This window comes from Cyprinodon tularosa, unplaced genomic scaffold, assembly GCF_016077235.1.
Source record: "Cyprinodon tularosa strain WSP-4 unplaced genomic scaffold, ASM1607723v1 ctg37, whole genome shotgun sequence".
Classification (NCBI taxonomy): Eukaryota; Metazoa; Chordata; class Actinopteri; order Cyprinodontiformes; family Cyprinodontidae; genus Cyprinodon; species Cyprinodon tularosa.
In genome coordinates, this window is record NW_024039085.1 from 4,145,497 (window position 1) to 4,160,570 (window position 15,074).

Below are 15,074 nucleotides of genomic sequence, written 5' to 3' on the forward strand. Positions count from 1 at the left end.
AAAGCAGGACCACAGACATTAAGCTGGAGATGCGGCTACAAACCAGACATTTTACAGTAAGAGACAAAATTTACTAAATGATTTTCTACTCAGCAGACAATCAATTTTTCACAGTTGTTTTTTTTTTTTTTTTTTTTTTTTTTACAAAGGCCCAGAATGGTGTGGAAAAAAATATTCCAGCAACAAAACAATATAAATGTAATGGAGTTTACAGAAGAGCAGGTTAGTTTTCAAACCTATAAAAAATCAAAAGTAGTTCATGCAAAAGCAACTTAAACCTGACATGACCATTTTTAACTGTAAGATGGAAACGTTAACAGATCCCCAGAAGGCTTTTTATTCTACACCTAAAAAAGTTCATTATTTGGCCCAAATTAAGGATTGACACCATTGATCATGAAGGCAGCTTGTCAACCTGACAAGCTTGCCAAGCACTGATGCAGCATTTCATCATTATTTCAATTTCATCTAATGCAATCTGTGAGAAACAATAACTCATTTTAATTCATTACTGTCTTAAAGGTGATATAATTCACTTAAAGGCGGAAAATTCCAATTATTACTAAGCTAGGCAGTAGAAAAAAATCCTAAACATTCCAATAAAACTAAAACAATGCTTTACATAGAGGAAAAAAAACAGTACATTGAATACATTCAAGCGCTTAAAAAAAAGGGATTGATGCAGCCCTAATGTGAGATGACACAAAAATTCTCTCCAAGGCTTAGAAAGCCTTGAAACTCTGTAGATGGATGTTTTTGTGCTAATCTTCCAAACAGCATAAGCAGCAAAATAACTGGCTTTGTTATGAGATGCATGGATGCAAAACTGCTGCAGCAAATCACAGGAACTGTAGCCGGAGATGGATTTCAAGTTTTCCTGGTACAGTATCTCTGTCATTCAAAGCAATCTGTAAACGTTTTTCAAGTCAAAACCAAAAACAAACATTTCCACATTCAATCGTTATAAATACAGTCAAATCTACAGTTTAAATCCCTTTTGTTTAAATTTCCTTCATGTTTTTAACTAACCTCACTTCCCTTTTATCCAAAACACTCATTCAACCATTGGGACGGATCAATAACCTGCAGGCTTTACACGTGGACAGCTTTGAGGGGAGGGCCTCAACCAGTTGAGGTTAAACAAATGTAAGCAATCTTTTTGTTCCCTCACAATGACAACACATAGTGCAACCAGGAGAAGTTAACACCACAGTAAAGAAGATCCAGAAATGTATGAAATATGAAGAGAACATACGATAATCTTACACAGCAGCTCTATAAATTACTTTTTAAAAACATGTTCTATTTGTTAATCAACAGCAAATTAAATGGAAATAAAATTGATAACCCTGTCCTTATGTAACCTTCGTAATCAATTGTGCAACACGCTTTTATTTTCTTTCAAAATAAAACTCAATAATTAAATAAATACTGACATCGATAAAAGGCCTGTTAAGCTCTGCAGCTGAAGGTGTAAGAAAAAAAAAATGCCCCAAAAAAAAAAAAAAACTAAAACAGGCCATGATGGAGTGATATTTTTAGATACAGTATCAGTTTAAGTTTCCACTCTCACTTCGTACGTTTGAAACATCCACCCGATTATGTACAAAAACTTGAGTCTAGAAACTCTATTTTAAAGATATAACTCAACTTATGTCCTAATTTAGATATAAGAGATTAATCTTTTATCAAATATTCCCAAGTGTGCCATAAATAATGTAGCTTTAAAAGGCGCTTAGATTTAGTGATTCATAAATACAGCAGAGGATTCTCCTTTTATCGCTGCCTTTGTATTTATGGGCATTGTTAAAATATTAATTTCTCCTTTATTATGTAGATTATGTCTCTGCTGCTTAACCCCATCACCATTGTCAGGTTTGTGGGTTAAAAGTTGGTGCTGCTTGCTTGATCTGTGTAATTGAACTGATTTTATCTTAAGTTTGCCTAAAGCTTTGATGGGTTTTTCCTCATCCTAACTTCCACCCTTCATTCTTATTCCCCTCTTTTACACTTCGAGCGTTCTTTACTGGATCATTGGGTCATCGTTAGGGGAGGTAAGAGTCGGGACGCCAACAAACGTCTTGGTTTTGTCCACACTCTTGGTGACGGCATTGTCAGACACGGTGGTGAAGGAGAGGTGGTCGTGCTCCAGAATGGCCATGCGGTCCTGCGGCTTCTCCTTCTTCAGGTAGAACATCTTCCTGAGCTGCTTCAGCTGCTGCAGCTCGCAGAAGGTCTCCAGCACCACCAGCATGACGATCAGCCCCAGGATGAGGTAGACTGCAGAACGAGAAACAAATCAACACATGCATGAACTAATAATTCCATAAAGAAGTGTTACAGCAGGATCTATCACTTTAATTTCTGCTTAAAAACAGGTTCATTGCAACAATTAAATTAATCTTTAAAATGTGTTTATTTTAAACTTGCTTAGATTGATTACATTTAATTAATTTTAGCTTACAGCTTATGGAAACCTAAAAAAACACTTAAAAAAATCTGAATTTATTATTTTTTTCACCTATGAATTTTACATCACAGCAAAGTACGTCAACATATTATACATTAAAAGCAGCCTGTGCAATGGAGAAGGTCAATCTGTGACCGCATGGTGTTAAACATCCCAGGTTGCTTTAATGGCTGCCATTGCCGGGACTGCAGTCTTTCGTCTTTCTCTTTACAACTGACATTAAAACTCAGCAGACCGCCAGCAGATGGCCGTGCTCTCTAAACAACGACTATCTGTGGAGGATTTGAATTCTGAGTAGCTGGTCTTCTCCATGACAGCGTCGAGCACACCATGGTCATGATGTAACATGTCTGTACTTTTTTTTTGAGAACTGACACTGTCAGTTGTTATTGCATAACAAGAAAGTGTCGATGTTGAACCTAATCTTGAGAAAAGTTTAATCAGTACCATTGATGCAATAAAAACCTCTCGAATTACTGCTCTTACATATAAATCAAGGTTTAGAGCTTTGACATTGGGCTGATTCTCAGACTACTGCAGAGGTAGATAAGATAAGTTTCACATCTAAGTATCTGCAGAAATCTCCTAAAATGAAAGGAAATCATTAGTTCCCAATTAATTGAGCAGTGCACCCTTATTTATGTTCCATAAGCCTCACTTTTTATTGAAATAAGCCTTTTGATGAATTTGCAATTTACTGACATGGATCTGTAGTCTTAGTTTTTATTATCATTAATCTTTTTAATTAATTTTACAGCACCACTGGGCACTACTGAAATATTATTATGCTGTAAAAATCTGTTCCTTACTTCACAAACACAAGAGGGCAGCAGTTAGCTGTCCATTACCTAAAGAAGCTCGTCTATGAGTGTATTCAGAGTTGTTTTCAGGTTTGTCCCTAAATACGTTTTTATGACTTTTACGTTATGGAAACTCTGAGTTTGAGGGGAAAAAAGCATCTGCTGTAATTATAATGTCTTCAAAAACATTTCCTTGAAAGTGAGAGTTTCCTGCTGTCTGTGTGAGTGACAATTGAAACATATTTGTCAGAAATGAATAAAGAGCGTTTGGATCCAGGGTCCCTGTCGTTTTGGAAATAGAGGTGATGTCACTTCCTACAGTTTTTTTATTAAGCATAAAGGAAGTTTTTACAACTGATGCTGTTTTTGCAAACAAGTCCGTTCTGTTGGAGATGTGTTTTTTTTTTGTTTCCCTCCCACTGACTGACACATTCTTCCTGCTGACTGACGTCACCTCTCTGGCTGCAGCGTATCGAACTCCCACGTCACACATGTCGGAGACTGTTCACTACAGCAGCTTTTGGCTTCACGCACACCCACAGCTTGTCAGGACTATGAGCTCTGGAACTGCGTTCCATTCAAGACGCTATTAGCCTCCAATAGGGCTGCTGACAGCAAGTCACCCAGAAATCCAGTCCCTGCCTCAATGCCTGCAGTCAGCCAAGGCCCACTTTGAGACAAAAACCATCTTGTTATGGTTTCAAACAAACAAGGAAATGTCAACTCCTCCTTCCTCAGTTACTACCCACTACTTTTGATGAGCTATAGATATATATTTGTTCAGAAATCTGCAGTACTGTGGGTTCCAGCAGATTCTACACTAGTTCTGCTGTTAAAATTCTCAATGGAAATGATTCCCTGTGGTTTGGTTTACAATCCCCAATAGTTAAAACACTAACATGCAGCACTACTTGAATTTCATTTTTCTCCAATATGCAGCTATAGAATTATTAAGCCAAAGATTTGATATATAATCTAACCCCCCAGCAATTATTTATACTCCTGTAAAAGATGTGAATATTAAAGTGATATTAATGCAATCTAGAACAAAAATTCAAGGTTATTTTGATGCAGTAGAGGTTTCAAGGAAGCTCCATTGTTTTAAAAATTAAAATATTTTGCTGCCATCTTTTAAAAGTAACTCAAGTTTAACAAGCGGATGGATTGCTACATTGTCTCTTTTTTTTCTTTTTACGGCACTAGTGGCTTGTTTTTCCTGACAGGAAGGGGTAATGAGAGAGGGTGAGAGACATGCAGCAAAGGACCACAGGATGGATTCAAACCCGGGTCGAGGACTAAGGCGTCCATACATGGGTCGAGCACACTAACCACTGCGCCACCTGCACCACCTGCTACATCTTCTCTAAATGAATTTGTCTGCTGTAAAGTATAGCGGCTATAGCTGCTCCTTTCCAAAGCACGGCTGTCTGTGTTTTCCTATATATAGGGATATTTCTATAGATTTTCTGGGTTGTGCAAGTAGGAAGTGTGTTGAAGCCGTCCTTCAGCCAGCTTATGGGAAGTGTGCAGCAGCAGTTAGCTTCTTATAAATGCAGCTTTTTAAATCCCTGTAACCAATACATGTCTAGTATGAACCTAAAATTGTACACTCTACACTTTATTACATTTTTTATTAAGACGTCGATTTCTGCTTTGAGGATTTTGTTTCTGATATTCATGTTTTATTCATTGTTCTTATAACATATAAATGATGTGGCACAGGCATTAAGCAATGAAGCATTTCCGGTGTTTCTTTATTGAATTTTCTAACATAAAATTAGAGTCAAAATATGATATGCTGCCTAATAAAGAGGAAAGGTCAATACTGAAAGTCTAAACTTTCTTCTATGCTTATTGTTTAGCGTTGGGAATTTGTTACTGAAGTAATTGAAAAATTGACATTTTGTTTCCCGTTATTTGGTTTGTTTATTATTGCTCAGTTTATTAACACCCAGCTGTTTTCTAGTACAGTCAGCATGTCAATGGTGATATAATAGAGAACTAATGACACTTCTGCTGGTTTCCACACACGAATCAAGGAACTGACCTAGTTGATTGTGTTACACGTGTGCAGGTCAAAGCACACCATCATAAAGTCATGTAGATTTGATATTTTCATGGTTCAACTTCTATTCTCAGAAAGAGAACTTATTCCACTGAAGATATCTTATCTAGTGTGAATCAATTTTCATTGGATTCTAGGTTATATAGCGGTTTTATATTCCACTAATGCAAGCAGAGACATGCAGGCTGTGGATCATTACAGGCAAAAGGTTTCTGTTCACAAGGCCTCTCTTTAAGATCCTTATGGTTCTATGGATTAGGTGACGCGTTTAGTGCGTGAAAATAAATGCTTCATTTTTCTTTCCCTTTGTTGAATAAACCTAAAGACAACAGAAGAAAAGTTTGGCTTTAAGGGTCGGAAGAATAGCAAGAATCACAAATAAAAAAACAGTTGGAGTACTGTACTTTTAAAAGTAGGTACACACTTTCAAGCTTATAAAACATGGACTTATGTGTAAGGGACAAACTAAAACATGTAAAATAAATTTATAAATGTAGAAAACAGTTAGCTCAAACAGCTTTCCTTTCCACTGCTTTAGATTCAGATTTGTCTTAAATAGCTATTAGACATTAAAGTTGTTTAATTTTCTTGAAGTTTGCATCCTTTATATGTAGCACTATTGATTACAAAAAAATAACTAAAGATAAGGGTATATTGCAGAAATGTATCTGTCAGGAGGAGGGTCCATGAAAAATATCCTTCAGTATTATAGATCTATAAATCAGCCCAGTAAAAAACAGTCATCTATAATAAGGTAAATCATAGAGAAAAAATTACATTTTCCTTTAATAAAGGGACCAGAAAGCATCAGGAGGCAGAACGACGCATCTGCTGTAATTTCTGGTTGGTACTGGTTCTGTTCAGTATGTGACAGTAGCCTCCTCTATCCCCCATGTGTCTGGACTAAGAATTATGGTTGACCGACAGAAGTCTGCCATTTTAAAATGAAGAACCAAGGTTTACCTAAAATGTTCTTAATGAAACACGGTGAAGGCAGCATCATGATCTGGAATGACATATCTTGAAATAAGGCTTCAATAGAGATGGGTGAAAGTATGAGCAGTTCATACTGAGATAGAATTTGGATCAAAGAAGTTTAGGTGTCTTTGTTCCACTAGGAAGCAAAATATTGAATATTCAATATTCAAGCATCTCTTTTTTTACCCAAGAATACAATCAAACCAATACAGGAATGACTTCATTATGTGAAAGTTTGGAGCAGCCCAGCTACAGGCAAAAAATAAACCTAATAGAAAATCTGTGTTGTCATGACTATAGAGCTTAGAGGAGGGCAGTCTAATAGATTTCTGTCAGGAAGAGTAAGGAAATATCACATGAGGAGCTGGAGGACATTACCCTAAGTCTAAGCTAGAGCAATCTAAACACCTGGGAATCTTTTGCTGCAGAATATACCAAATAAAAACGATAAATTAGCATGATAATTTGATAATCAATGCCCAATGCGCCACCACCCAGAAATGGAAGGATCTCCTTCAAACTCACCAGTGATGCCCACTTTATACAGCTCCCTGAACTTTTGATTGGCCGCTTCTCCGGGTACGTAGTCTCCAAGGCCAATGGTGCTGAGCGAAATGAAACAGAAGTAAAAGGACTCCAGGAAGTTCCAGTTCTCCTCCAATGCAGAGAAGATGGCAGCCGGGATGAGGAAGAAGCAGGAGACGGCCAAAATGCCCAGCAGGGTGGCGTGAACGATGCCCACAAGCTGTTTGGAGAAACCCCATCGCGTGTGGATGTAAGTGATGGGCCTCCGTGTGCTAAACACCATGATCCTTTGGACCACGGCGGTGAGGAAGAGGAGGGTGAAGGGGATGCCGATCATGGAGTAAATAATGCAGAAGGCCTTGCCGCCGTCGGATAAAGGTGCTGTGTGACCATATCCTGTTGGAAACACAAACAAAGCAAATGTATTAGATCTAAAATGGGCTTCTATATAGAACAAAATTTCAGTTGTTGCACTGATGCAAGTTTTCAGAATCAGATCAGAATCAGAATCGGGTTTATTGCCATTGTTAGTGAAGGAGTTCACAACTAGGAATTTTTTATGGTACAATCGTGCAACATGAAACATATAATATGAAATAGGTAAATAAAATTATAAAAATCTCTAAAAACACTGGGGTATAAGGCATGCAAAAAATCCTAAATCAATATAAAATCTGCTCTGAACTGTAGACCAAAAACAGATACGGCATGCTTAATTTACATATGTGTTCAATGAGCTGCTGATTACACACTGCAAAGGAACAATGGTGACCTCGGTATCTATGGGTGTGTTTCTGCAAGTTTCACAGATCTTTTTTTTTTTTCACCAGTTCTCTAAATCACAGCAGAAATATTGAAACTAAAACAGGTGGGACGGGAAGTTTCAGCCACAGGGTTAGAATCAGTTACCTTTGAAATTCCCTTTTCCCATCTGAAACTATATACTTCAGTTTCATTTTGTAAACTGTTCACATAATTCTGCCCTGTAGAAATATAATATAAATATAAACCTTTCCTCTGATAGTCTAAGAAATATGGAGGTGTGAAAAAGGTTTTCAGTCAGGATTGAAGTAACTTCACAGCGGCCATCTTGTTCAAATCAAAGGCTGTTTTTTTTTTTTTTTTTTTTTTTAGAACATCCATGCTCACTTTTACACATAGGGATTGGGTTAATAGGTAATTTACATGTACTCTGAAAAAAAACTGAGGTTGGATGTTTTTTGAAAAATTCCCTGTGGGTTATTTTTAATTTAATAGAAGAATCACTTCCCATTTTACCTTTCTGCTTTTAAAGGTCATATTGGTGAACAGCTGCACTTATGTTTGTTCTTCTGTACAATATAAACCATATCCACAAAGAAACCAGAACAAGGAAGACACCAGGTAGTCATAAACGTTAAGCTTCAGACAAAGATGGAGGCTGCTGGCACACCTTTAATGCCATCCTCACTGATTTTAATACGTTCTGAATTAAAGTTCTAGCCGGCACACAAAGTTTAGTTGTTCTTTTTAAATTAAATATATTATAGAAATCTTTTGTTTTCTTTTTTTAATGATCAGGGTAGGCTTTTGTTTTTAACAAGTTCATTTTGGTATTTATTCAACTCTAAACAAGGGCGTTTTAAATATTGAAGGCTTCGTATTTGAGTTGTTTTAGGGCACGGTTTTGCAACTAAAAATCTTCAGGATTAGGTTTGAGATTAAATTTGAGGCCGTACTGTAATAGGAGTGCAGAAAGGAAAGGTTTAGGATATTTTTATGCTCTTGTGAGGAGATTTTAAAGCACCCAAGCTCACTGAGGTGAAGCAGAGGAGACAAACATATTAATTATTTCAGCAAAGCATGCTTTACTATATTCTTTAGCTTATGCTGCATTAAACAGAGTGCAAAAAGTCGAGAAATTATGACAAAAATAAAGGGTGTGTTTTCCATGTGGGCAGAGGCGTAGCCAGAAAATTTTTATAAGGGTGGCCAGACAATAACCAATGTATACTGGATGGGTGGCAGAACCTCAGGGTCAATCTACACTGTTCCAACAGGAACAAGCACAACATCCACATTTCTAAATAAAGACAAACTAGTTTCCTACAGCATTTGCTAACAAATAGATGCATATATTTAAACATCCGTCTAGATAAAAGGTATTTTGGATCAAATTCTTTCAGGTTTGAGTTCTGGAGCAAACATCTTTTCAATCATTACTTACCTACTTTTATCAATATCATTCTACATTAAACTGATATTTACAAGTATTAATATCTACATAAATTGATAATTTAATAGTTTTTTCATTAAAATTGTTATTTACAGTATCTATGATTTCACAGTATCTTAGATTTTTTTTCTCTTTACCGCATATAACACAAAATATAGTTCTGAAAGAGCATGATTTCTGCACTAATCATCTCTAATGTTGGTATATTGATGTGCATAATTAACCACCGTTTTTTTGTTGCCAAGTAATTGTTAATATATATAAAATTAAAATGTTTTTAAAATTCTACTTCAGAGGGAAAAAAATGATAGGGGGTGGCAAATGATTGGCTAAGGGCATGGCCACCCTTGGCCCACCATCAAGCTCCACCCCAGAATGTGGGGCCTTATCTAATTGCAATATAGCAATGTAACACTGAATTGTGTCATAAAACTATAAAGCAAAAAAACCCAACTCAAACCACAGCAAAGTGCTGAAAACTTGCAGTAGCAGCTGAGATGAATGTTAAATGCATCCACAAACAAAAGCAGGAAGCTCTTACATTCAGTCCCACATAGAGGTCTGCAAAGTCACCATATAGTTATTGCCGTGAGGTATCATCAGGGTGAATAATGTTGAAACCCCAGATAGCTGTGGCTTTGCTGATCCTATTGAGCAAGGCATGATTACAGAGCATGAAAAGGCACCTCTGCTGTTAGGTTATTAACTTGTTATTAAACGTAATTACCCAGTTTGGTACAATAGGATGACCAATGGTCTTATAGGCCTAATTTTGCACATTCTTAAAAATCTTTTTGCATTTTGATTATTAACTAATTTAATCTGTAATTGAAAGAAATTGTTATTATTTACCAATTATCCACACAGTATCAATGAAAGGATTTTTTTTTTTTTTAGCACATATTTGGTGAGGATGCTGCAGCAGCATCATCCAGCAGGGACCTACCTGTGGTGGACAGCACCGTGCTGGCGAAAAACAGTGCGGAGGTGAAGTCCCAGTTCCAGTTAGCCGAGGCGTTATTCAGAATAGAAACCCCATAATTACTGGCTTCTAAGGCTTTCTTTAAAAACCGCTCCAGTCGCTCCTCGGACAGACAATCATTGTCCACCAGGAACTGCTTTTTAACGGCCCTCAGCTCCTGACGCAGTTGGTCTTCATACGGCAGCTCGACCGACGAGAAGACGACGGCGCCGAATACGAGATAAAGGAGATAGCCCAAAATTAAAGATACGAAATACCACGTTGATTTGTGATTCTGTATCAAACGCACGCAAGAATTGCTGGCTAGCGACTGAAGCATTTTTTATCGTTAGCTAAATTAGCTAAAATGTTATTTATTATGGTAAAATAATTCTAAGCTACTGTAGACAGTGACGATACGGGAGACAAAGCTACAGCGAATATCCTGCCCCCCCCTTCCCTGAAACCTGCTTTTGTTGTTGACACCTTTATGTGCTATCGGAAATCTAAAATGCCTCCGTCGTCATCAGTGTCTTTTCCCGTGTAATTTCGGCACAAAGAGAGAGGTTCCAACGCCCGGAGATTATTGATCTCTAGTATTTAATGTTGAATTTATAAAATCTAAAACTAATCTAGTTAGATCGATAATTTACCACAATATCGCAGATTTCCGAGTCTTAACGTGTCCGTGAAGGCAGCAACAAGTGTGAGAGTCTTTGTGACGTCTGCACTTTCCTTCCCCCTATGCCTCCTACCTGCTTATCCTCGTGTTTCGACTTTTTAAAAAAGAAACCAGAAACTGTATGACATTATTAATATCAATCTTTTCTGTTTTGCATTTGAGAAAAATAAAACGAGATGTGAATATGTAGTTTTAGAAAATTATTAATTACTTTGCCCCAGTCTCAACTCTTTACATTTGGTCTATGTTCTATATTATGACCATCTAAAAGCTGATAGATGTTCACTTTAAACTACATGAAGAAAACCTTTTTTTCAACGTTTTGTGAAGTGGTTTGTAAAAGGACCTAAGTGCAGACTGTGGAAAAACAGAGTTTCTCCAAAATTAGATAAGGACTTAGAGGGCAGCTGAGGAAGAACAGGCCATGGAGGCCAGACAAGCAGCACCAGCAAAGAGAGTAAGGAATAAAAAGAGCTCATTTGTGGAACATCTGTAGAAGAATGAAAGCAGGGATACTGAGGGAGGAAGACTAACTAACAGCTAAGACTTGCTATAACTAATAACCAAGGATATGTCTTCTGACTCCCCCAGGGAAAGGAACAGAATACATAAATAAGAAACTGCCCATAAAGGAATGTGAATCAACTAATGAATAAAAAATAAACCAAAAATTTTATTCCAGACAATCCAGTAAATTCAATTTTTTTATTCAGTTTCTTTATATAGCGCCGATTCACAACACAAGTTACGTCAAGGCACTTTACAGATACAATTCAACCAGATTATACAGTCAGATTGGTTCAACTCCAATTGCATCAACTCATTGACTGGACAGCAATTCCTCATACCAAAAATTTATGTAGCAGTAGTGGGGAGGAAAGGGAAGGTTCAAGGAGACAGGTGTTGAAGGCAGTAGCACAGCTGATATTTCTCTCTGGGATGGTGTGACAGCCAAACAGGAACAGACCAGATGAAGTTACTATGATGACAAAAAGCAGAGAGAACTTAACGTTAGAGATTGAACTAACTAATACTGTAGAAGGGAAGAATATAGATAGAATGAAGCAGAATAAGGAAAAGGGGTCCCTATGTCCTCCAGCAGCCTAAGCCTATAGCAGCATAACTATAGAGATAGCTCAGAATAACCTGAGCCACTCTAACTATAAGCTTTATCAAAAAGGAAAGTTTTAAGCCTTGCCTTGATAGTAGACAGGGCTTTTGCCTTATGGACTATAACTGGCAGTTGGTTCCACAGGAGAGGAGCCTGATAACTAAAAGATATGCCTCCCATTCTTCTTTTAGAAATTCTACAAACCACTAGTAAATGTGTAGATGGAGAGTGAAGTGCTCTGTTAGGACCATAAAGAATGATCAGATCTCTGATATAAGACATAGCTTGGCTATTTAAGGCTTTAGAAAATGGATTTTAAATTCTATTCTGAATCTATCAGAAAGCCAATTAAAAGCAGCTATGGTAGGAGAAACATCATCTGTCGCATTCATTTTCATCAGAACTCTGGCTGCAGCATTTTGGATCGGCTGAAGGCTTTTAACTACAGTTTGTGAACTTCCTGATAGTAAAGAATTACAGTAATCCAGCCTTGAAGTAACAAATGCATGGACTATTTTCTCAGCATCACCCCTGGACAGGATAGTTCTATTTTTTGCAGAAAAGAAGCAACTACTACAGACCTCCTTTATATGGGATTAAAATGGCAGGCCCTGATGAAAAATAACACCAAGAAATGTTACTTTATTATCTGAGATTAACTTAATCACTTCCAAATGAAATGACTGACTAATCAGCTTCTTTTTCAAAGACTCTGGTCCAAAGACATTAACTTTTGTTTTGTCTGAATTCAGAAACAGAAGGTTAATAATCATCCAGGTTTTTATGTCTTCAAGACATGTCTGTAATCTATGTAATGGGTTAGCTTCATCTGGATTTATAGACAGATATAGCTGGGTATCATCAGCATAACAGTGAAAATTAATCTTATGCTGTCTAATTATTCTGCTGATTGAAGAATATATATAGTAAAGAGCACTGGCCATACCAGTGATCGCTGTGATACTCCACAGGTAACCGTGGAGCAGGATGAAGATCTGTCATTAACATAAAAAAACTGAAATCTTAAGAGGAAAAAGATTTAAAGAAGTCTAGAGCTGTTCCTTTAATTCCTACAAATTATTCAAGTCTTTCTATTATGATCAACTGTATCAAATGTAGGACTCAGATCTAATAGGACAAGTACAAATACAGGTCTATTATTAGAGGACATGAGAATATCATTAGTGATTTTCACCAGAGCAGTTTCATTGCAATGATGAGCTCTAAAACCAGAATGAAACTCTTCAAAAACTTCATTATGGTGTGAGTGATCGCACACTTGTTTTACAAATATTTTCTCACAAATTTTAGATAAGAAAGGAAGATTGGATATAGGTCTATAATGGACCAAGTGATATCGGTCAAAAGACATTTTTTTTTTTAAGTAAAGGTTTGACCACAGCTATCTTAAAAGCCTGAGGTAGCTACATATCCCCATAACAGGGAAAGATAAAGCACATCTAAAATGGAGAAGGAAATCAGATGGAATACTTCCTTAAATAACCTGGTTAGAACTGGATTTAACAGGCTTAGATGAAAGAATAAATCTTATATTAATATATATATATATATATAGACTCGCATAAAACATAAATCAATTTTATTATCACATCACAGATCATTAACTAAGATAATTTTTGAAAAAAGATTTGTTATGTTTAATTAACCATATTAAACAGTTTAAACTTTCCCCCCCAATTTCAGTTATTTTAAATTTAATTACATTATCAATATTTAATCCTAAGGGATTTTTTCTAATTTATTTGCCCTTGGGCAGGGCAGTGTCCAAATGGAGTGGGATACAGTAGAGACACTGCAGAGAGGTATGTTAAACTACAACTACTCCCTGGTCTGCACCATGGGCTGTTTAGGGTTTTGGAGGACTAATAAATTTGAACAGATTCTGAGTAAGAAGAGTTGCAACTTCCAAAGTGGGATAAAAACGCTGCCTACACCGAGCCCGCAGTATTCTTAAGGACTCATCTCACCCAGCCCACAGACTGTTTTCTCTCCTGCCCTCTGGCAGACGTTTCAGGTGCCTCCGGACCAGAACCAGCAGACTAAAGAACAGCATTTTTCCCAGAGCTGTTTCTTTACTGAACTCTAACCCTCACGGATAGACTCTACCCTCCTTCCTCACACCTACCACTATTTTTCTATTCTGTTTTTTACCAGACTGTAATGTTCACCTGCACTCCTGACTGTTACTATTGTAACAACTGTCTACATGCATCTTGCACTACTCACTTTGACTGAATATTGATTTGCACTGCTGACTGCTTATATTTGCACTGCTGACTGTTTATTCACAGCACCAATTGTTTACATTTACATCTACAATAACGTACTTTAACTGTAATATGCAATTACCTTCCACTGCACTTCAATTTAGAAAGCTTCTGTCCAAACTTTATTTATTCATTTTATAGTAAAACCCATCTGTATAAATGCTATTGTACATACACTATATTGCCAAAAGTATTTGCTCACCCATCCAAATTATTGGAATCAGGTGTTCCAATCACTTCCATGGCCACAGGTGTATAAATTCAAGCACCTAGGCATGCAGACTGTTTTTACAAACATTTGTGAAAGAATGGGTCGCTCTCAGGAGCTCAGTGAATTCCAGCGTGGAACTGTGATAGGATGCCACCTGTGCAACAAATCCAGTCGTGAAATTTCCTCGCTCCTAAATATTCCACAGTCAACTGTCAGCTGTATTATAAGAAAATGGAAGTGTTTGGGAACGACAGCAACTCAGCCACGAAGTGGTAGGCCACGTAAACTGACGGAGCGGGGTCAGCGGATGCTGACGCGCATAGTGCGAAGAGGTCGCCAACTTTCTGCAGAGTCAATCACTACAGACCTCCAAACTTCATGTGGCCTTCAGATTAGCTATAGAACAGTGCGCAGAGAGCTTCATGGAATGGGTTTCCATGGTCGAGCAGCTGCATCCAAGCCATACATCACCAAGTGCAATGCAAAGCGCCGGATGCGGTGGTGTAAAGCACGCCGCCACTGGACTCTAGAGCAGTGGAGACGCGTTCTCTGGAGTGACGAATCGCGCTTCTCCATCTGGCAATCTGATGGACGGGTCTGGGTTTGGCGGTTGCCAGGAGAACGGTACTTGTCTGACTGCATTGTGCCAAGTGTAAAGTTTGGTGGAGGGGGGATTATGGTGTGGGGTTGTTTTTCAGGAGCTGGGCTTGGCCCCTTAGTTCCAGTGAAAGGAACTCTGAATGCTTCAGCATACCAAGACATTTTGGA

The 15,074-nt window shown here is 37.5% G+C and overlaps 1 protein-coding gene across 1 annotated transcript; it reads right to left on the reverse strand.

The window, feature by feature from the left end:
- Positions 1-475: 475 nt before the first annotated feature.
- On the reverse strand, positions 476-10,467 carry kcnk1b (potassium channel, subfamily K, member 1b). Its single transcript, XM_038296453.1, has 3 exons — positions 10,000-10,467; positions 6,839-7,234; positions 476-2,280 (listed from the first exon to the last, which is right to left on the reverse strand). The coding sequence occupies exons 1-3, from the start codon at positions 10,352-10,354 to the stop codon at positions 2,024-2,026; spliced, it is 1,008 nt and encodes a 335-aa protein (XP_038152381.1). The 5' UTR covers positions 10,355-10,467; the 3' UTR covers positions 476-2,023.
- Positions 10,468-15,074: the final 4,607 nt, after the last annotated feature.